The sequence below is a fragment of the Mesitornis unicolor genome, unplaced genomic scaffold (assembly GCF_000695765.1).
Source record: "Mesitornis unicolor isolate BGI_N332 unplaced genomic scaffold, ASM69576v1 scaffold18599, whole genome shotgun sequence".
NCBI lineage: Eukaryota > Metazoa > Chordata > Aves > Mesitornithiformes > Mesitornithidae > Mesitornis > Mesitornis unicolor.
Genome location: NW_010206745.1, coordinates 5,157 through 29,284, shown reverse-complemented (window position 1 = coordinate 29,284; position 24,128 = coordinate 5,157). Strand labels below are relative to the sequence as shown.

The following is a 24,128-nucleotide window of genomic DNA, read 5'->3' as shown; positions in this document are numbered from 1 at the left end:
TTTGTGGATTCCATAGCCAGCTGTTGGTTTCCAGTTGCTCCCAGGGGTGCCCTGCAGCAGGCCCTGGCTAGAATGTGAGAGATTTGTTGTATCAAGACAGCCATAAAAGTGAAGGAAAGCAAAGCTTGAGAAAATAAACAAGCTGCACCTCTGATTGGCAATCCATTCTACTTCATTCCTTTACAATTGTACTAATCGTTAGGACTCCTGAAATGTTTCCAAAGGAGAGGAAATTAAGTTGCCAAGATGGGAAAGGATATGAAATTTCCTGACCAGACTGAGGCACAGGTGCCCGGTATCTGTGATGTTATGCAGGATTTACCAAGGGAAATGCTGCTGCAGGATTTTTTGCATGCCTCTAAAATTGTTGTATGTGTCATGTCCCACTCCTCCCCCCGCCCCCAGATGCCATTATGTATTTGTTTAATGCCTCCAAGCTATGAGAAGATGCTCAGGGCCGGACAGCTGTGATTCTTTTATAAAGTATTTTGGCATCTGATGCCCCCTCCCCCAACCTTGCAGTCAAAGGCTCTCTGAGGAGAAAGTCACATATGAAAAAAAGATCTTTGATGGAATGAAGCTATAACTAGCTTCTAAATCAATTGACTTAGGAAATTCCCATTCCTTCCTCCATTCATCCAGAACTGTATCTCCTGTGGGAAGCCATTATTATTTGGATGTTAAAATCCTCTTCCTGTACCAAAAAAACATTTCTGGAGCTGCAACAGCACAAAAACGTTGTTTATTAAATCCATGGGAAAATAATTCCACCTCCAAAGGGCTGAATGCTAGGCCACTGTCTGTCCGCTGGCTGAAGTTCTCACTCAGACAGCAGGGGAGCCCGAAGAAAATGTCTGATGCCATCATCACTAAACAAGATCAGATTAAGAACGTAGACCATCTTTTCACTCACTCATCATCTGAGAACATTTTCAAGAAAGGAAATGAGAAGTTACATTGTTGCCACCTGTGTTGATTACTCTTACAAATTAAAGGAGCCCAAAGTACTTTTTTCCCGTAAGTTTTAAGGGAAGATGATAAAAAAAAGAGAGGCAGTGAGCATGCAGGGATCCCCAATGAACTTAAAAATCAGTTCCATTTTCCAAATCCAGGGTTAGCCTGGAACATCAGAGGGAATCTGTTGTGCCACGAAAATAAATCTCATTCAACACAGAGTTGCAAAGGAGGTATTAGTTCTGTGCTGCATTTTAATTAATTATATTTATACGCTCACATCCCCACAAAGATAGTTGTTTTGTACTTTCTCAGTGGTAAAGAGTGATGAAAACACAAAATCCTATCCATTTTCTTCTTGCTCTAAATTTTGCTACTACCGCATTGCATATTAGCTTGTTCAGTCTGGTTCTGTACACGTCCCTGTCTCTTTGAATACTTACCACTCCAGTTACCTGCACGGTTTGAAATGACCATTAAGTTGCTAATTATTAGTAAGCCAGCTGGGACGGATGGCTACTTAAACAAGATTTTGTTGTTGTTTATTTGCAAAAGCTTCATTTGCTTTGCTTTATGCTAAAAACATTTACTCTTGGCTTGATTTCAACACTGACGAGCATCCAAAACCACTACTGAACTCGGTGCATAATGCTTTTGAAATGCAGGTCTTATGCACAATGTCATATATTATTTCCTTCCAACTACATGTCAGCAGAGTCTCAAATTAGCTTGAATTTTTACATGTTCCTTTGTGTACTTTTTAGTACACTAGGGTGTCTCCAAAGGCTCTGAACAGCCGTGTGCCCTGTAGGATGGGTCGGATTGTTTCCTTGATTAGTCCTATGGAACTCTGTCAACGGTGGCTGTATGTAATTACCCACAGGCAGAATCTGAACCTAGTAAATGCATGGTGGGACCATTATCTTGCAAAGTTCTATCAGGAGGTCTATGAGCACATGTGTGTGTGAGGAAGAAGTTATTGTCAGTAGCAGGAGGGACGTGCCTATTCTAGGACAATGCCATGCCCTCTCCATCTTTTAATTGGAAAGGAACAGAAATTCTCCTGAGACCCTTACGATCAAATCTCACGAGAATAATGACACTTCAAGGGCATGTTCACGGGGCAAACAGGAGCTTCCAACCACACCTATTACACTGTAAGTCCTGTTTGAAACTTCCCCACACACTGCCCCCCCACACCCCCGCTACCTCAGCTGCTGCCCAGTTCAGCATATTGCCTTAGGTGCTGTTCCTGGTGAACAAATAGTATTCAGTTTTGTCATTAGACCACTGTACAGCCAGATTCCTCACTTGCAAGGGACACAGGGTGTTTTGCCACTTGGGTTTGTTCGTGTCCAAACCACTGTGGTGGCAGGGACACCTAAGTGAAAAGGAAGGTTTGCCTTTTCTCTTTCTGCTCTGACATTACTGCAGTTATTTGCTCTACTGAGAGTAAATGGCAAACTACAAGTTCATGTGTTCCAAAATTTTTCAAGTAGTCCCTTCTTTCCTTTCCATTTTGGCACCGTTCTGTTGATAGCATCCAACAGGCCGGATTATTTAACTACTCACAATACCACGCAGCAAATACATGACATACTATATACTTTTTCTTTACTGCAAATCACAAAAGCTAACACTAGGAGTCAAACAAAAACAAATTACCTCAGTAACTCCTGGAAAACTCAAGTGGTTAATCAGTTACCTTTTATTTACATATATATGCTTAATACTGAATTAAGTTGTAAAAACCAAAGACTGATTTATAGCCTCAGTCAGCCTTAATTAACATTGATTCCAGGGGAATAGTAAACGTGAATAGCCTTCACAATTGAGGTTGAACAATGAACTCACTGGGTGTTGTCCAATTTGTAGCATGATTTACATGGAAGCAAGCCCTTCTTTTTTCTAGGGTTACCCCTGGTAAACATCTGGTGTTTAGGATGGGTTATATATAATCCATAGATAGGAACATTTGCTGTCAAATATTCTCCCTGATTTAGAGTTAGCCTTTACCATGGTCACTATAAATAAGGCAGAAAAAAACCCAATTTGAGGCTTTGCAGGGATTCCTTGTTCTTGCAATGTGTCATCGCTTGTCCATTTCATGGCATTTTTATGAAGTGGCCATAATGAAAGTCAGATTAAATGTACAGGATATATATGTTTAATCAACAGCCATTGGAGTCAGTAGTGCTGGAAGAGTTATAAAAGCCCCTGTGAATGCAAATTTATTGCAAAAGAATCTGCGTCTTGGTGGTAGGAATATCTGCTGAATGGTACTATCTGACACAGAACACCTAAAACTTTCAAAAGTGAATTATTTAAGTGTAACGTTTTGCTTGTAAAGCCGCCAGCTGCTGGATTTCAAGACTTGAAACTGTTCCAAAACATGGAGCTAGGTACTTTATTTGTGCACTAGAGTAAATACTCTGATTTTACTGCCAATTTAAATGTGCTCAGTTTACAGTAATGAGCTTGTATAGGCAATACCTTGTTTATAGAAAGTGGAACAGGAAGAAACTAACATTAACCATTAACAGTAGCAATTTCTCTTGCCTTCAGCTCTAACTTTATGCCAAATAGATCCTTCCCATGTCCTATCTGAAGTATTTGCTATTACTATTCTTTGTCTAAATCTGTGAGATAAATGGGCCATTCGAGAGAATAACACACCTTATAGTTCCAGCCAACACTCTTTTGTAATTCTAAGGCACTCTTATTCCTATGGTGAAATGTATTTTAAGAACAAATATGAGTCCTGTGTACTAGTAAACGTGATGATAGGTGTTTGTCCCAGCAGAATGTAGTGAACATTTTTAAATCGTTTTAAAAAACAACAGACCACTTCTATAAGGGAAGAGTACTGAACTGCAGTTGCCACCACTTCTCAGGTTCTTGTACTCAACTGTTTTATTCTTTGAAGACAGCTCACACGAGCTGTGTGTTTATGTACACACTGTAACCTTAAACAAACATCCTTACATCTCCTTTGGCCATCTCTGCTCCTGATGCTGCAAGCTTTTCTCCCTTCCCCTCCCTCCTCAGTGCACCCCCACAAACTCTTGAGTGTGGAGTTAATTCCACCAAACTCAATGGAAAGGATGACAGTAAAATCCTTCTTTCACACAGGTCACAGATCTCAGTGTTTCTTTGTTTCACTGACAGTCTAAAAAGTGACAGTGATACACCAGAGGATTTTGGCTTACGGTGTTAGTCATGAGAGATCATACTGCTGATTCTTTCATTATCTTATTTTGGCTGGGTTTGCTCCAAAATGTCCTAACAGGGACCAGTCCTTCCGTTTGCAAAGCAGTGTAATCTCTGAACGGGAAGACACCTCCATGGTCTGAGGAGCTTACAGTTCAAGGCCATGAACGGGTTCAGGAGCAAGCGGTAGATGGGTAATGGTGCGCAGTAGGTCCTGGGCTCAGCTACCTTTGAAAACCAAAACAAAAAGGAGGGCAAGGTGAAGAAAGGACAGAATCTGAAATGGATGGAAGGGCACACAGCAGAGTGGCTGAGCCTAGAGACACAGGAAAGATGAGGAAACACAGTAGAAACACATCTATAAATGCAGAAGCACATGTAATAGTTGATTTCTGTTGCCAGTCATTATATCGCTAAGGTCTGTTCCAGGCAGGCACGGGTTCCTTTTGCCCATGTCTTCAGTCAGCCAGATATGAGTCAGCTCTGAACTAGAAGCCATGTCACTGTAGTTAGTATGGCACTGAGCCCGAGCTAATAAGCCCTGCTGAGAAGAACAAAGCTACATGGCTTCCATTTGGCTTGGAGAGTAGGTTGAGCAAGCTCATGTCTGGTAACAGAAAACTTTACAGATGCATCTTCGCCTTCATGTGCAAATGTGAGTGTGCAGTTTCTTTATGTTCTTTAAAATGCACAGGCACACTGGTGCCCTCACCGTGTTCTTTTGTTTTGCAGACACTTTATACCCTTTGGTGTTACAACTGTTCATCTTGAGCCTTCTGACTCTATTTTCTCTTGGCTGCTTTTTTTTGCTAGAATAGCGTTGGGATTTTTTTCCCATCTCAGTCTCTTCTCATCAATTTATGACTTGCTCTCTCTACTTGTTTCCTTCCTTCCAGGTACATTACAGCTTTTGTGATCCCCTTTCCTTAAACAAGCAGCATTTTGATGCTGATGCTTTTCTTGCCATCAGACAAGTTGTAAACACTTAAGTTAGACTAAGTTTTAAACTCTATAGTTGGCAGGCTGGTGCAGGTATCCTCATTGTACTATTCCAAGCCTAAAAGCAGCTGATCTATAATAATACCATACTATGCTTTGAGTAGAAAAGACAGGTATTACAGTCCATTCATTTCCACATGAAAAACATGTAATTTTTTTTTTGGTCCTGGTTTTGCTACATCAAATTTTGCTATAAAGAAAGCAAACAAAAAAGGAACCAACGACCTAACACCATTTAAGTGAAGTCCTTACATATAAACTGTCTTCTATCGTCTCCCTGAGCTCATCTGGCTGCCCTGAGCCATGTACCAGAATGAAGGTAACAGCTTTATGGCATTGTAGCAAGACAACTAAAAGTGCAAGATTTAAGAAGTGGCAAAGTACTACTCTGGACAAGCTGTCTGTGATGTTTAGTCTGCCTAATCAGTGGGACAGATTGTTGTCCCAGTGTCTGTGGTGGTTCTGTGAGGAAACTGGACTGATGTGTAATACATCACTCATTGCTGCTCTGTAGCCATGATCTAAAATATATATAGGCCAGTTTCTCCCACCTGAGTATCTGTGACTGGAACTGAGACTTCTGAATCTTTCAAAGGGTCTCTTGGCTTTCTACTCATCCACGGTCATAGGATCTGTATGGGGTATGGGGCTTTGCTTTGCTTTCACCAGAGAAAGGCCCCTGTCTCTAGAAACACAGCTTCTCATGTAAAAAGGGGTGGTGAACATTCCTTCTGCCTAGGGGTGAACTCCTGCCTCCAATGAAGTAGGTGGTAAAATTCCCATTGATTTCAATGAGGCCAGAACGTCCCTTTATACATTTATAGTTGTCCCCTTATACATTTAAAGTTGTATTTCATGGAATGCAATGAAAGAACATTGATACTTGAACTGCAAGGAACCCACATGGTGCCTGGACTTTCTGAACACTTTCACTCTTAGAAAGATTTTGAGGACAGGAAGAGTCTGAACACCTGGAAAACCTTTCATTCGCTCATTTTCCTAGAGTGACTTCCATCATATTTGTTAATAAATAACTGCATCCTGTTCTTGACAGTTATTCAGTAGAAAGTAACTGGCATGTATGCAGCTACCAGTAAAAATCTACTTTAAACAAACTCTTTTTCAAGAGAGCTGTTGTCGGCACCATTGACATTCAAATCTGGTTTGCCCATGACAATTAAAATTATGTCAACACTGAGATAATTTAACAATATCCATTGTTCCAAGCAGATAAGCAAGTTAATTCTGTGCTGCAAGCCATCACTGTAGCCATAATCAACTGTGATGTTTGAGATTATTCAGCGCTGACTGGGTTGTATCAGTGACCAAATGTTTACTTACTGAATTGAATGATTACTCCAAATCCTTGTCTTGTCTCCAGCAATTTCAAGGCTTTTTCTCTGATACAGGTATTACTTTATTTAGTTTGTTACAGTTTTTGAACCAAATTTGACTGTTAACCAAGTTATTTAGAGTTTGATGTTGCTTCTGTAGTGACACTGCCACAGAATACAGAAAGATACCAGGGGCTGGCCCTTAGCCTGAACTCTTGAAAACTGTAATGTTCACAGGCATAACTAAATTGCAACTCTTTTGTATCAGAATCTGCAGCCTCTCCCCGGAGTTTGTCGTTATATACATTACTGTTTGTTCATGCAGGAGGACTGATAAATTTTCTTCCTTTTATAGATTTTCATCAATAATGAGTGGCAAAATTCTGAAAGTGGGAGAATATTCCCAGTACATAATCCAGCAACAGGAGAGCAGATCTGTGAGATCCAGGAAGCTGACAAGGTAATGCATCCTGTAGATGGGTAGAAATCTATAAACAGGTCAAAGCAACAGGTCCAGAATAGCACTGTTGGACAGTTCTTTCATTAATCACAGTTCCAAAACCCATCATTGTGACTTAAGTTGTACAACAGTAAATTTCATAAGCCTGGTCATGTCATTTACCTCAATGCCTTTGGTTTTTTTCTTCCTTCTTGACAGGTTGATACAGACAAAGCGGTGAGGGCAGCTCGCCTTGCTTTTTCTCTGGGCTCAGTTTGGAGGAGAATGGATGCATCGGAAAGAGGCCATCTCCTGGATAAGCTGGCAGACTTGGTTGAGAGAGACAGGGCGATTCTTGCTGTAAGTGACACATGAAAATAACAGTCACGTCACCCATCAGTTTTACGTTCTGAGAGCAAATTAGTTCATAACTGTGTTAATATGAATTATATTTGAAAAGTACACCCAGCTTGGTGGCAAAGACTGTCTGCTTCAGACCTGATCCAAAGCTTATAAAAGTCACCAAGTCTTCCAGTTGACTCCAATGAGCTTTAAACCCGTACATCAGAAAAACTAATGGGTGTGCACACGCATGTATGTTGGTTGAGAGAGACAGGGCGATTCTTGCTGTAAGTGACACATGAAAATAACAGTCACGTCACCCATCAGTTTTACGTTCTGAGAGCAAATTAGTTCATAACTGTGTTAATATGAATTATATTTGAAAAGTACACCCAGCTTGGTGGCAAAGACTGTCTGCTTCAGACCTGATCCAAAGCTTATAAAAGTCACCAAGTCTTCCAGTTGACTCCAATGAGCTTTAAATCGTACATCAGAAAAACTAATGGGTGTGCACATGCATGTATGCCTGTTATGTGCACTTCTAACTTTTCTAAAACAAAAAGTGGAAGACTGAGTGAAGCGTCTTGTGCAGATATTAATGAAATAGCAAGTGAAATGCTTATTGACACTCAACTGGTAACATGGATTCTGGGTATTGCACTATTTCACTCACATATAAAGCCATCTAAACGGTGGCATTGTTAATGTTGTTTTCCGCATGTCAAGTGCTTTGAACTAAGCTAGTGAACATCTTAATTCCAGCTTTGTCAACACTTAAATCATCTTACCACAGTGTATACTGTAAAATCGCCACAGGGAGAAGGAAGTGCACAGCAAATCAAGTTTACTCTGCCTGTCATTTGATTTTTATTTCTAAAGCCAAGTTCTTTACTGAATTGCACCGCAGGCAATGCCATTAATTGCTCTTGGGGATATAAGTCAGTGCAGAATTAGGCCTCCATTCTTCTCTATAGAAACTCATTTGATGGTTAGTGTGTTACACATGGGCGTACTTTGCCCATTCTTAACGATTTCTATGAGACAGCTATTGAGACCGAGTTAAGCTGCTCAACATCTTAGGATATTTTATTGGATTCTTTTTGCTAAATGATCTTAGGAACCCCTAAGAGGATAGCTTATAAGATACTTTTAAAAATAAGAATATTGACTTAAAAATAAGGACATTAGCTTGTTAATTTATGAGCTTCCCTAGAGGAGAGTTTGTTTATTTGATGGCAATAAATAAACTGGCTGTACAGTATAGATATCTCAGACCTCAGCAGGAGTCTTGGCAACCATATAGAGAAATTTTTATATTCACATCAATTATATAAAGAGGGATATGTCCATTCTTCTCTTTATGGATTCAGATCATTAATACGGGGTTACAAGGAGCCCCTTCTCAGCTGTTATCATTAACATAACAGAACCCAGTTTGACAGGCATTTTTATCTTGGCTCCTGATTAAAGCAATTTAGCATTTATACATCTGGCCCAAACACAGTGGCTATTAGGTCCAAAATACACACAGGCATATGTACATGCATGTGGATACACACACAAACCCACAAGACAGACAGACAGACAGACACACACACACACACACACATGCATGCACACAGTCTTAAAATCATAGTAATTCCAGAATACTCCAGAAAGAATGAGAGTTGTTTTTTTATAAGGAAAATGCTTTTTGCTCACATTTGCAGAAAGAAGTAACAAAGGGGAGCATGTAGTTGTTCTGAACCTTCTGAGTTATGACTATGCCAAGGCATAACTGGTTGATCTTCATTAAAATCTTTGTCATAAGTGAAGAGCTGTTACAACAGTGAATGCTTAAGTACAATAGTCTAAAAATGCTGCTGTGCTTATATCTCACTAACTTTTTCTTGTCCTCTAGACTATGGAATCACTGAACAGTGGCAAACCTTTCTTGCAAGCTTTCTATGTAGATCTTCAGGGAGTCATAAAAACCCTGAGGTATTATGCCGGTTGGGCAGACAAAATCCATGGAATGACCATTCCTGTAGGTAAGGGGGATTAAAGCACAAGTATGCACCTAAACCTTCTCACAGCCAAATGGTTTAATAGATTACAGCTTCGTACAAGGTAGAAGAGAACCTTGTTTTGCTCTTACAGCGTGTGGTATGTTGCCGATGCAGATGTTTAAAAGTCAGCAAGGGCTGGACTAAATGACCTGCTACTGTTCATCCACCTTTCAAAGTGTGTTTTGTTCCTTTTGCATGTGTCCATCGGAGAAGGAGATAGCTCAATACCTAGATTTAAATAGTGTTACAATTACAGAAATGGCTGTGGTATAAGCCTGATACATACCTTGGTATAAGCCTGATAAATACCTTGGAACACATGAAAACAGTGTTAGCTGCCTGTTTAAGAAACATATATATCTTGTTTATATATATATCTTCTTACTGCCTGTGCAAATCATCTACTTGGGACTAACACTGGATCCAAATTCATTTATACTTTGAGAGAGTTTGTAATGTTACTATAGAGAGCTGTACATACATATCAGATATGTTTTGTTATATATGCCTCTCCAAATTCTTCAGTGGGATGAGTTTTACATTGTATCTATGAGATAAAACTCTTGTGAGCGCTAAGAAATTAGTTATTCTGCTCTTACTTTTTGAAATAGTGATAAGAAAAGAAAAAATCCTTACCATTCTTTTTATTTTAAAAGTCTCTTCCTCCTGCCCCTCCCTCCCACCTGTTTAACAAATAAAGGCTGCCTTTTCTGTTGCAATCATATTCATTTGCAGTCTGGACTAGATGTACCAGCTGCTATAATTATGCAAAATGACACATGTTAGCAAAGAATTATTTTATGCAGGTGCAGCCATTAATATAAATGTACTCACCTTTTACGTGCATCTCTGGAAAAACAGTGAGGAAAACCAACATTTATTCTATGGACTCTTTGTGGCTTCATGGTGTGCGCTGTTCATTGCACGTGCACGTGTATTACACTTGCCTGAAGGAGACCAGGAAAGCACACTCACAAGTAAATGAGTTTTGCTGCTGCCCATCTATTTCCATAAAATTACATGTAATTTAGGTAACATGATATCTGCAGTACACGAACTTGCCTCTGAACAGCAGAGCACAAAACTGTCAAAGTTAAGCAAGCAGATCAATTGAAAATGTGGCCCCCAAAATTTTCAGGAGGAAAACAGCTCACGTAACTCTTACTGCAGCGTTACTCCTCATGGCGTTTTAGCTTATTAAAGCTGCAGTGTGTACTGGCTGTTGTTTATCATCACTAGTGTATTTTCACCAAAGAGATGACAATATTTCAGGTGTAGATACTCCTGTAAGGATTCTTGAAGATTTCCGCAGTCATTTAGGCTGAGATTCATAAATCCTGGTTTTGCTGCTTGCACTTCACATTTAAACATGCAAAAGTGCAGAGCACACCATAAATTCATATATTCAGCAAATTTCCTGTTCCCTAATCCCTTTCTCCCTGGTCAGTGAATGCCTCCTTCTCACTCATTAGCCCCGCAGGTACACAGAATTTAGGTCAGTCACCAAAAGGCATTGCCAGGTTAAGGATGAGAAATATTTTCTGCTTATTCTTGTCCTTGAATAGTGTATCAGATGAAAACCCTGATTTTTTTCCAGTGAGGTGGGCTTTGCTGGGGAAGAGGAAGGCACATTTTCAGCATGCCTTCCTAAATATAAACATCAGTGCTAACAAACACAGTTATCAGTAGTGCAGAATCATTTACAGGGTATCAATTAGGTGTTCCTCTTGGTTTAACACTTCTCTGTATTCCTCTCGTTTCACACCATAAATTTGTCATTCTCATAGAGCTATTTTAGAACAAGGCCGATGTTGAACAATTATGCTTTTCACATTCACTTACCATCAGCTTATCAAAGGAAACCAAACAAGACGACGGAACCAAAATAAAAACCCTACTAAATCTCCTTCTCTTTCTGTTCAGTGTGCTAATGCATCTGAAATGCCCAAATCTTTCATCTGTTTCTGCTGAGGTTTTCTTTTCCTCTAGAGCAGAAACAGGTAAGTGACAGACAAGTGGAAGAAGAACAGTGCGTTTTACAGTCGCATTCCTTTCGGTCTCAGCGCTGCTAAAACCTTCGGGTCGCTCTTTGATTGCTCCCATATCTACAGCCTTGATGATTTAAATTAAAACAGAACGAGGCTAGACTAGAAACTGATAAAACTAAAAACTGACTGCAAGCACAAGTGTATCTTTAAATCAATATATGATGTGATACAGCTTAAAGAACCAACTTAGCTTTCGATGCCCACCTGTTTGCAGTGTCCTGCTATATGAGGCATGTGACTGGTTTATGATTGTTATGCAAATAAAATATCCAGGATGAAGACTCCTGATGGAAATCTGAGCAAACACATCTGTGGATGGTATTGCTGTCCCAGAGTGAGATCCCTGGATAAATGGGACTTTCTTTCTGATTAAAAAATAAAAAATCTTTGGGCCAGGTGCTAAGCAGCTGCAAATTGATCTAGCTCTATAAATGTCAGTGAGTACTGAGGAATGCCAGTTTACATCAGCTGAGGATATTACACAAAGAACTTTTAAAGAGAAATTTTCAGAGGGGGTGTGGGATCAGACTGTTAGATCCCTCTCAGGCAATGTTCTGGGTGCCAGCTAGTAGAAGGATAAGAGTAACAATCAACAACAGTATCTCAGAATGGGTGTCCTTAGCATGATTTGGTGAAACTAATCTTAAAACTCTAAAACATTTTCAATGTCTCCTATTTAATTTCTGAGCACAGAGGAGCTTTCTATGCTCACTGTCCAGAAAAAGTGATTCACTTCATCAATCTTAAATTGTTTTGCATGGATAGGGCAGCTCCTAGATTAATCTTTGGCCTGTCCAGAGGCACTTGAAGCTTCTGAATCAAGCTTCAAGTCACGTATATTCAGAAAGAAATTGTTTGAAAGCAACCTTAAAAAAAAATTCCTATCTTCATAGTAAGTCTGTGGATGATGAACTTTGGAAGTAGGTGTAAAAAAGGGCAGCTGTCTAGAGTCTAGTGGAAGAAAGCAGGGCAAGCAACTCTGCATGGGAGGTACTGCCCTGCGGAAAGAACGTTCTGCCTACGTTCGTAGAATTAACCACCATTTGTCTGGCTTGGCAAGCAGGTTCAGGTTATCTATAACTTGATGTTATGAAGCATGCAGACATATGGCAGTGATTATGCAGTGACAATCTAAAGTCAGACAGTGCTAATGTAACCGTGTTACTGTTATGTTGTCACCACCCTTCTGGCTGAGCATCCACCTCTCACAGTACTACCAAGTACAAGGTGGTATTTTTAGCTGACTCCTTTATGTGCCTCTTGAGCACTTAAGACAGTTTTGCATGTATATACTTCTCTGTATTTTGACTTCTACCTTACTTCTGTCTGGTCCGATGAATCTTCCTGTGGTCTGTGAACCACTGCTAGCATCTGTGAAAGGTAGCCTAGAAAATCAAACTCTGATCTTCTCAATTTGTGAAACAAATATTCTCATCGCCACTGGGAAGTTGTTAAGCATCTAGAGATCAAAATGGTGCAATGACATTTTGTCACTGCAGAGCAAACCGACTGATCCGCTATTGCCTTCCTCCTTTTCCTGATGTGGATCTCTTTTCTCTCTCCCTCCCTCTGTATTTCTGTTTCCTCTATTCTGTCCCTTGTCTTGGTTGCAGACTATTGTTACCTTTCTCATAATTATTCTGATTCTGGCCCCCAGCTGGTGTGTTAGCTACTCTAGCTCTGGTTTCTACTAAGCATACCCTGCAAAGTATGTGTACAGAAACAAGCAGACCTGAAAATAAGTTATTTCTAATCAAATTCAAGTTGATATCTTTACTTAAACCCAAGAAGCTTTATGCGTTAACCCACTTATTGTTACCAGATGTAACAGGGCATTGGAGCAGGTTCCCAAACCGTACTCTCTGTTGTGAAGTTAGGTCTTTCTGTGATACTGAACAAGGCTGGCTGCAGCTCCAGACTGAAGGGGGTATGCTCTCACACCATGTGAAGGAAAGCAAGCACTCCTGCGTTGGACAGTGACAGTGGGAGCAAAAGCACTGCAATCTCTTCTCCTTTTACTCCCTTCCTCCATCTGACCAATTCCTATCCTGGTAAATCATGTGCTGTGATTGCGCTTAGGTAACCTTCTCATCATCCTCATACTAACATACTTAGTTTAAATTATTTTTCTAAGTAAAGAGATGCAGGTTTTTCCAGATGGCCAAGCACTACAGGCCAAGGGGTGCTTTCAGCTCATGCCTTTAGTGCAGCCCTTCCCTCAGCTGTAGCCTCACTGAAAAACATATGAGCTAAATTTAGAGGTGCTTTGAGCCTGGGCTAGTTTATACAGCTACAAGACTGAATTTAGGTACAAAAGTGCTATAAATCTACTTTGCACAGATGCAGGCTAAGCATGCTAACAAAGCTGATGGTTAGACAGCACCGTGACTGGTCCCCACACAGAGCGGGTCATTTTCCTGCTCTTTATCAAGTGGGAAGAATCCTACAGCATATCACAGCAAGTATTACCTCAGCGTGTACTTCCAGACCACAGGCAAGTGCTGAAGCAACAACCATGCAGCTTTGTGAAGGAGCATGAACTCTGTCAGCCCCCATGACAGTCGCTTACACCAGCTGTGCAGAAGGAGCCAGCACAGAGACCTGCTGCTTGGAGCAGGCCAGGCCATGTGAAAGGTTCCTGCAGCCCACAGGCCTGACCCCAAATCACAGATCTGTTTATTTCACGACCTGACTCAGGCTGCCCTGAGCTCAACACTGCTTTAGTTAAGGACTGCAGATCTAGCATAGCTCTCACTTTAACTAATGATACCTCTCACCCCTGGAGTTTTTTGCCATTTATGTTCACCAGGACCTTAAAAATAATTATCAGATCAAAGAGTTAATCAAGTAATTCCCTTTAGCCTCATGCCACCCACACCTGTTGTTTGTGAACATGCAGTCTGCTTTTCCTGGATCTTTGCTGTTAGGATCTTTCTTACTCCATATTCTTATTTCTGCCAAAAGTCCAATGAAGAAAGCCCGTAATTTCCAAGTTTCCAGTGACTTGGACCCTTCATTCATTTATTCACCTCTACCTTGCCCAAAAGGTTTGTGAAAACTTTTCTTATTCTCTGTTGTCTTGTGTTGTCTGCATCCAACTTTTCCCTGTCAACTTAAATTGACTGCCTTTTGAGGCCATTTCTAATACAGGCTTTGTTCTACAAGTCAGCTATCAGAGCATGGCTGTACCATGATGCCTGTATTCTCCTTACTGTTGTCTTCTGCAGTAAATTATGCTCACTTACACATCAGTCACAGGCGTCCCCTCTTCATTCCACATCTACAGACTGTGATATATCGTTCCGTTACTGCCAACTGCCCGTGTCTTCAGTGGAGATGAGTGAGATCTATTAGCCCACATCTGCTTGTAACTATACCTGCTACACCTTTATATTGCTGTGTTCCAATCACACCTTTCAGGAAATTGCCTTTGTGACTCTTCCTTCACTTCTCTCACCCTGAAATCGGTAGAGGCCAGTAAGTGGCTTCCGTGCTACTGCTCTGTTTTGTGTGGTAGAGCGTGTCCTCTTCCCCAAAGAACAGGTTACTTTCTGATGGGATGGGATGCCCGTTTCCCTTGTTCTACAGAAAGAACAATTAGGTTGCTCCTGAACCTAGGTTTCCCATGCTGGCTCATGAAAAAACATTTCCATGACTTCTTTATTTCTTTTACTGCCATCAAAGGCTGATCCTTAGAGCTTCCTCCCCCCCTCTATTTTTTTTTTGTTCTGCCAAGTCAAACTGCACTTTAGAGTAACCATGCTCATCTGTTTCAGATGGAGATTATTTTACGTTTACAAGACACGAACCCATTGGAGTGTGTGGACAGATCATCCCTGTGAGTATCTCTGCTAGCACTTTCTATTTATTTTCATTTGAACCAGCTCTCTTTAAAGACACATAAAACATGGTCCTCAGCTATGTGTGTTTTCCATTACGAAAAAAGCTGATCTCATATTGTTGACATATCTTTAACAGCCTCCCTGCAAATGCTTATTTGAACATGCTAATAGGGTTTAGGCTCTGTTATTAGGAGTTAAGTTCTCAAGTCATAGAATTCTCATGATTAAAACAAGCAAAGCAAAACACAGTGTTAATATGCTGTCAGTGGTTATGGATGTTCACACAACTTATGGAAAATTGATGCTTTGCTGTGGTAGTCTTTTTATTTATTTAGTTTTTACTGTGATTTAACAGGCTCCTCAGTTCCTGGGAGAATGCGATGCATTTTAATTCCATTCTTTCCTGCTATTTCTTTTACAAGGCTAGAGGAGAAAAGGAAACTCCAGGAGACATAGCAATACAATTAATATTGTGTAGCTAATAAAAAGCATGAAATGTTTGGTTTATTTGTTATGAGAGAGAAACAGCATTTCATCAAATCTTATACTCCCCCTACACCCCAATATACATCCTTAATATACTCTTGCTGAACACTGCCTGGGAATTACAGTGAGAAGCTAACTTTTCAGTTAACTGGCTTTGGCAGAAACTTCAATGGGAGGCTCACATATAGCTCTTAAAATATGGTGTGGAAGCTTTTATCCTTGACACTGGGGAACTAATCAGGACACTCTCTGAAAACTTTGTTGATGTTTTTTTTATTTTTGTTCACGTTCGCCACAAAGCTGCTAAACAGCAACATGCAGCATTTCCATTAAAAGAGGAAGACCCAGAAAAGATTACTTTAATGATGTTAAGCCCTTTCCCCCCTATTTATATTTGTTGTTTCTTCATGTCTTTGTTAAGGGGTGGCTATTGTGTTTGGCACTCTGTAGAGAAACATGCAAACAACTCAAAGAGTATGTGGCTACACCCGTCCTGCAGACACCTGCCCTGCAAACACCTACATACTCTCCTGACTTGACTCAGGAGTGGTCCTTGTGAATGAATGATCCCACAGCTCTAACCCCATTCTTCACCCAAGCACTGCAAAAGCATTTGCAAAATGACAACCCCAACATCTCACCCCAAAGTGGCTGGACATCTCTTAGGCTTGTCCCATTGAGCTTAACTGACAGATCTGTTGAAAAAACTTAGCCACAGGCTGAAAGTCATCCCAAGAGCAGTATTTATTTAGTTTAGATTTGTAAAACTCTTTGTTCAGGGTACCCACTCATCTACCGTACTCGTTCTTTCTTCCCCCAAGTTTGTCCTTCAAAACTTCAGCATGGCTGTCACGTGCATCTATTCTAACACTGCTGCCAATCTGTTGCGTATTTCCTCCACAGCTACCAGTCACAGAGGCTAGGCCTCTGCATGCACTTAGCCATTGTGCTAGAAAATATGTGATTACAAAAATAAAATGAAACAGTAATCCTAACACTAAACTCCTCATCCTCTTTCACATCCTAGCTTCCATCAAAACATATGCGCTTTGGCAGCTCTGTAGCATAAACAGGGCTATATACTGCCCTATAAAACTCATCAGACTCTCCTTGCAATGCCATTAGAAGTGCAGGCTGTCAGCACACTGTTGGCCCTATAGCTCTCCTCCCAGGTTTATGTACTAGAGATGGAATTAAAACATCACTTTGTCTCCGGAGTTTATAAACAATTGAGGGAGTAAAAAATTGGGTGTTCAGTGAAGGAAAGACAGTTGTGTATTTTTTCAAGCTAGCCAGGGGCTAGAGAGATGTCTGTGAGAGTGGCAGCTGATATGCATCAGGCAATAACATGTTCTGGCCAGTGGCTGACTTTTTGTGACTTGTATTTTCTATTTTCTTTCCAAAGGAGAGTATTGTATGCATTTAGAAGAGACAGTGTGCAAACACAGTTATTTTATTACTCTGGAATTTCCATTAAAATCAGCAGGACTACCCACTTAACCTGTTAGGATCAGGTCTTGATGCAGAAGGGCTTGTTACTCTTTATCCACAATTTGTTTGTACATCAAACTAATATAATTCACTACGTCATCTGCTCCAGGTAAATGAAGCTGAAATTGATGATGAAACAAAATTTCATATCAGTAAAGAGTGTTTCTCAACTCGTTTTTTACTGTTCTGCTAACATCTTCCATATTAATTGCTCAGTAAGACGTTTTCAAGAATATTAAATGCTTTGATGGAGCACTGACATTTATAGGTTGTTTTTTTTTACTGTAAACCCATCAATTGAGGATTATTATAACTTTTAATATAAATTTTATATCCTAGGATGTAGTCAAGGATAGGAAATTTACACCCAGAGATGCTTCAGCATGAACAAGCAGGTTTTTTTTCCAAATGTATGAGAAGCAAGAACTATTTGTCATGGGGGAATTAAAAGTGCCAATTGCAAAACAGTAAATGAAATAAAAGGCTGTGACTAAAAAAATTAACAGATAACAGAAGACTCTTTCATGAAGACTGCGGGTGGGAGCTGTATCTCTTTGAACATGAGAGAAGGAACTAAAAGGTCACTGTTGTCACTTTCTTAATGGCAGTAATTAAAAAAAATACCCTTGCTTTGTGCTGGGAAAGATTTATGTTGAGGATCAGTCTGAGAAATAAGTGAGGTAGCGGCTTGACATCTTGAAAACAGACCACCACTGCAATATTTTTCCATCTATCAACTTTTATTTTTTCCTACAGTGGAACTTCCCCCTGCTGATGTTTGCATGGAAGATTGCTCCAGCTCTGTGCTGTGGTAATACAGTAGTTATTAAACCAGCAGAACAAACACCACTCAGCGCTCTCTATATGGGAGCCCTCATCAAGGAGGTAAGAATAATTGACAGGAATAATGTCTCTGTCTCTCCTTGTGGGGAAGGAACTACCAGCACATGTCTGGTTTAACGTGCTCTGTCGGTTTTTATAAATCATGCTTCCCTTCATTCATTCCTATTTTGACAGGCTGGCTTTCCACCAGGAGTTGTTAATATTTTGCCAGGATTTGGTCCAATCGTTGGTGCAGCGATAGCATCTCATGTTGGCATTGATAAAATCGCTTTTACTGGATCCACTGAGGTAAGAGGATTCCCAGATATGTTACTGTAAAATGTAAATACTTAGGGAGAGAATATTAAGTCTTTGTGCTACATTTCTCACTGTCACCAAGTAAAAGAGCTACATCTAAATAACAGTGGTGTGTCCTTCCCAGCTAAACTTACATACCGCAGTACTTCCAAAGCAAAAATGGCTCCTTTCCTCCACCCCTGCTGTGCTCAGCACCTCAGCACAGGAGATATGCCTGGAAAAATATTGCTGGGATTTCCTGTGGGCTTATGAGGATGTGAATCACATGCAAGTAGGCAGAACATCCCGCGTATATCACAGCACACGTAAATGCTGCTTTAACGTCCAAAATATGTGTATCTTGGCGTACTTGGGGAAAAGGGGAGAGGAAGGGGGCAAATTGGAGCAAATGTACTTCGACTTTGATGCTGCATTCAAGTGTACTGAGCATGAGGAGGCGGTCTAAAAAGGAAGGAGTGCAGGGAGAAAAGGAGATTGCCCAAGGTATCTGTTCCCAAAATGATGGAAAGAAGCTGGCCAGAAGATGAAGGGAGTCAGTTGTCTCCTGGATGTCAAAATGTCTTGCTACGAGTTTACGATGCAGATGTTACAGAGGAGGGTCGGTCTGAAGACGAACATCTACAGAAAGAGTAGTGAGTCCCTCAAAACTCAGATTGTGCCTTGCTCTCAAATATGTGCAAAGCTGGCTGTTATCAGGGCTGGGGGGGTGGGGTGATAGAGGTACTCCAGACTGAAGTCACAGGAGAAGGGGTCTTATCACATCGTCTGAAGGCAGACAGAAAGGAATCTCAGTGGGAGTTTCAGGACTGGTTATATTTAGGGAGTGCTACACCCGGCCCTTTTCAGTTCAAAATCTGACAGACTATTGTATGGAGTGAGCTAAACCCCAGGGATCCAGTCTCACTTTGATATGTTTGACTCCCACTCGAGGCAGTGGGAGGCTTTATACATCCCAGGGATACTCTTACCACTGAGTCAATTTGGTTTTGATTTGAGTTGATGAATTCACTGACCAAGCAGCCCTACGAGATGTGTAGAGGTATCTCCCTGGTGGGCCCAGCGACTGCAGAGACCAGCTCAATTGTTTCAAATAAATTATCTTGTTGGAATTATCCCATAATCGAGTTTGGAAGTCACCATACATGAGCCTAAACTAGCAGTAAAATGTAGCTGCAGTTGTATGCCTGATTTGCTCGCACACAGTCGTTCTACAATTACTATATGCCCGTACCTTAGTTTTTTATGGCAATTTTAGATATAATATATACAGGTTACATTCTAAGTCAATGGCAACATCAGTTTTCAGATTCTTCTGTGGAATTAACTCTAGTTGTTACATCTCCTGTAACCAACTTATATTAGCATCCTGGAATATTGACAACTTTAATATGAGCTGATTACCCCCCATAAATTAAGTTGAAACAATTGTTTTCATAAAGATATGTGGTCTCTGTTTAAGATAAATATTCTATTATACAGGATGTTGCACTGTTTGGAGGAGGAAAAATACAGATGGGTTAGGTTTCAAAGTTGTCTTTTGTAGCCAAAATAAATTTTTATTGTAGTTCCAGACAGCTTTAGTTTTAATAGGCGTTTAAACTCAAAAGCTGTGGGTTTTATACTAACTCAGTGCCTACCTTTAAAAGCCTTACTAATAGGAAGTGAAAAGCATTACAGAGATGAAAAAGCAATTTTCTAAGAACCTAAAGCAAGAACAGATGGAACGTTTTAATGCAGAGTTAGTGTAAACTATTCCATATTGTTTCTGATTTCCTGTAACACTGAATTTTTGTAACAGCAAGTCAACATTGTAACATTTTAAACACAACGCTGTGATAGGAGCTGTATTACAGAGTCTTGGACTTCTCTGAAACAGATTTCAATTTCTAATGAAATAATAATGGAAATATTTTGTCTCTCTGGTCTTGTCTGAGGCATATCAACTGTGCACTCCAGCGATGTGATTTGTGATAGCCACCAGAAATATAAATGCCATTTTAACTTAAATTCCCCCATTTCATCTAGGTGCTATTAAGGCAGTTAATACTTTCAACTTGAGCAAGTTAATGATAAAACCTGCTAGTACAAAAGCAAAGCTCTTCAAGTTCAGATGTCTGAAGCACCGGTTTTTCTGACAACACATAAGTGACAACACATAAATGACTTCTAATTTATGATACTGATGTCTAATTTGTGATGCTGGTCCAGTTTGCACTCTCCATTTCTTTGTGTTTCTTAGATTCTCACGTGCTTTGAAAATTGTTTTAAGTACAACTGTTTATTTTTAACACGCCCTCCCCCAAATAATACGTGAAAAATCACAAAAACCCCTTTTTCTATGGTACCATCACTGTTTGATTCCACTTCTCTCCCTTTCTCCTTCTGACCCCTCTTTTTACGGGTTAGCTCATGCACATTAAGAGTAATCAGCACGTTCTTTCATCCCTTAGCCTGCTTCTTATGAAACACCCTCCCATGGATCACCCAGTCCCCTAGTGCATGGCTCTCAAAACCGTTCCCTCTGCAGCTCACTGGGAAGGGTTCTGCAGCCACCCGGCAGGCTATGAATTTCACTTTGACAACTGTCACACTGAAAGGAAGAAAATCATACCAAGTATGAAAGCAAGCCTAAAAATATTGTGCCACCTTAGATTCTAGCAGCTTTCTTGGCTTCTCTGCTTGCTTTGGTTCATGCTCTTCAGCAGCTTGTTTGGTACAGGCATTTTAAGAAAAGTGTTTATTTTTACTGTGCCGTTTTTAGTGAACCAGGGCTAATCCACGTTCCTCCTTAATTACGGCACTCTCCTCCCAGGCTTCACTGACGTGCTTTTTCCCTCATTTTCCACAATCAGATGAAACTTAAACTGCCCAAACCAATCTTTCTTCCAGCCAGTCTGACCGTGTCAGCACTTGCTCTTATCCCTTTCCTACCTTCCCTTGAAAGCTCATAATCAATTTAAATATATCATGACATCTTACTGTATTTCTCCTTGATCTTTCTGGTTGCTAGCTGTAAGGTGAAACTTGCACTCACCAGGAAGTGATTCTGTAAAGCTCAGCTATCTCCCACACTATCCCAGTTGGTCACTAAACTTTTCGTTTTACCCAGCCCCTCTCTGCCTCAGCCTCTTCACTGGCCCATTTATTCCTGTCTATTTGAGTTCCTTGGAAAAAAACTGCTAGCAACAATTTATTAAAATAAAACTCAGTCATTCCTATTTTCTGAGCTTAAGAACGGATCCAGAGTCAAGATGTCTGGCTTACCCATGTGTCTGCTGTTGGGCTGCAAAGTTCAGAAGTACAGGAGAGGTTATACAAGTCTCTCCTCTTCCCCAGTTAAATGAACAGTGGACCTTATTTATGTCCAAGACAAGTGCTGATGAGGGGACAATTTTTACACCTGTCAGAAATGCAGAGGTTCTTCATCTTCATATTGCCTCATTTTCTGAAAGATTTTGCTGAGCAGCAAAGGTGAGAGGCCTTCAAGTAGCAGAGAAAAGCAGCCATCAGAAGCTGCTTTACTCTCCTTTTGCCTTTATTTCCACTCAAATCTGTGACTTCAGTTACAGGCTTTGCAGATGCAGCCGTTTTGACCGCTGTGAGCTGTCTGGCCACGTCTGTGTATGTGTGCTCCGTTTGAATGGGAATTGGGCACCCAGAAGTTCCTGGTGCACATGGAACAATTGGGTGCCGTATGTTCTGGGCTTAAGATCAGACATTATTATGGAGAGGAAGAAGTTACGCATTTAAAAAGATATGCTTTAAAGCACTAGCTGGATGAAAAAAATGGTATTTTGCTTGTTGCAAACATTTGATGAGTTCTAATAACTTCTGTTCAAACTAAATCCAAATCAGAGCGGCTTACACTGCTCTCCAGTTGTTAAACGCTCTCAAGATAAGAATTAGATAGCACACAAAACATTTGAAGCCCTGGCCAACAAGAAATGTACCCTAAGTGGCCAGCTTCCGCTTTGTTCAAACTATGGCCCATTAAAATGCAGACAGATTGAAGACAGGATTCAGGTCTGTGTTCATGCAGTTCTGTAGAGTAACACAAATAAATATCCAACAAATTGGTTTGGATGCCTGTGTAAACAAGAGGTCTATAAACAAGTGCAATAAACCCCAGCAAAAGAGTCTGCGTTTTGCTTGGCAGAATGTTTTCTTTATGCACTTAGATTAACAAACCATGATCTCATCATTAGTCAACAAGATAATAGAGGGACCATCAAAGCAAACTACAGGAGAGTCGAGACTGATGCATGCCAAACAAATGTTTGTAGCTAACAGCTGTATTACCACTGATTCTAATTTACTCACCAGGATTCTCCTTTCATTTCCGAAGTGAGATGAATGTCAATGCATGATGTAGACACAATGTCTACCTACTGCATGAGCAATGAGTTGTGTCAGCTCTTCTGGATCACACAATCTCTTGTTGGTTTTGGATATCATGAAGAATTATACCCTGGCATTTTCTGCTTTTAGTAACAAGAGTCCTGTTCTGAGAAGTCTGTTAGTTTGCCATGTTCACACACACGCCCTGTTCAAAATGAGGAGGATTTAGGGAGGCTGCGTTATCATTCATTCTTGCTTCTGCTGAATCTTGCACAGTTTGTGCCTCCTGAATGAAAAATAGTTGTTTCCCTTTTCCTTCCTTGGTGTTTTTGGTAGAACTTAGGGAGCTGACCTTGGACAACTGTTGTTCCTTTTTGCCCATAAAAGATACATGTCAAAAGGATTCACCTTCTTAAAACTGAAACAAAGAAGGTGGTGTATCGGCTCTGTCAAAGTTAACAACAATTTAGCCATGGACTTCCATGGGGCCAGGGTTTAACCCAAGGAACAAATCAGCCATTTACAGCTTAGTATTCTCTCCAGGAATTTCTGTTTGGGATTACCTTTTTACTTGTGATGCACTGTTCGCTGTGCTCTTTCAAGGGCTGTTCCTCACACAGTCAAATAAAGCTGCTCTTCTTCATGTCAGTATTTCAAAATTCACTTGTCATTGCTGGAACACACCCTGAACATGCCATGCAGTCCTAAAATGTTTCTCAGAAAGATTCTGCATACAATCTGGAATTTTTAAAAAATCAGGCTAAGTAAGGAGCAGCACGGGTTTGAAGGTTTTGCCAAAACACTGACATCCAGTGCCTCAGTAGCTGGAGAGAGAAAACTCCAGTTCCAGAAAACATAGACGTTCTCTGTGTGATCATACCATCTCCCCAAAACTTCATCAATCTCTTGTAACTTAAACCACTTTCTGTTCTTGATGGTTTGCTTTTGGCTTGTGAGACTTCCAGTGCTTTAACAGTAACAGGCAAACCCACCTGTACCATTCAGAAACATGGACTTCTGCCTGAGAACAGAAAATTAAGAGAACACAAAAGGCAACAGACTTTTTTGAATTTCTGCGCTAAGTATTTAAAATGTGACTGCGTAAGCCTCCCTTTGAAAGAGACATTAAACTTCCAAACACAGGAGGGATAAGTAAGCAATAATCCAATGTTTTATATCATGATACACTCGATCATACAGTTCACAGTCCAGAAGCAGACCTTTCCAGGGCTATTCTTCAATAGTTTTTTTGCACAGAGGTGCTGCAAAATTCTTCCTTAATGTTGTTGTTGTTGTTCTGAATAACAAATTGTTTTATTTGAGATGGGCCAAATTACATCTGCCTCACCCTCCATGCAGCTTACAAGGTTATGGTACTTCACAAGCTATCCAGGGATACTCCCGATATCAATCTTGAAGCCTATTCAAAACAAGGATGGGGAGTCAGGGCTTTCTCT

At 40.4% G+C, this 24,128-nt stretch overlaps 1 protein-coding gene across 1 annotated transcript in view; it reads left to right on the top strand.

Moving 5' to 3' along the window:
- LOC104546486 (retinal dehydrogenase 2) overlaps positions 1-24,128 on the top strand; it is a 44,754-nt gene that overhangs the window by 17,846 nt on the left and 2,780 nt on the right. The window contains exons 2-7 of the mRNA XM_010191890.1: positions 6,853-6,957; positions 7,156-7,296; positions 9,179-9,308; positions 15,151-15,212; positions 17,950-18,078; positions 18,211-18,324. Coding sequence (XP_010190192.1) covers positions 6,853-6,957; positions 7,156-7,296; positions 9,179-9,308; positions 15,151-15,212; positions 17,950-18,078; positions 18,211-18,324 — 681 coding nt within the window. The remainder of the gene's footprint in view (positions 1-6,852; positions 6,958-7,155; positions 7,297-9,178; positions 9,309-15,150; positions 15,213-17,949; positions 18,079-18,210; positions 18,325-24,128) is intronic.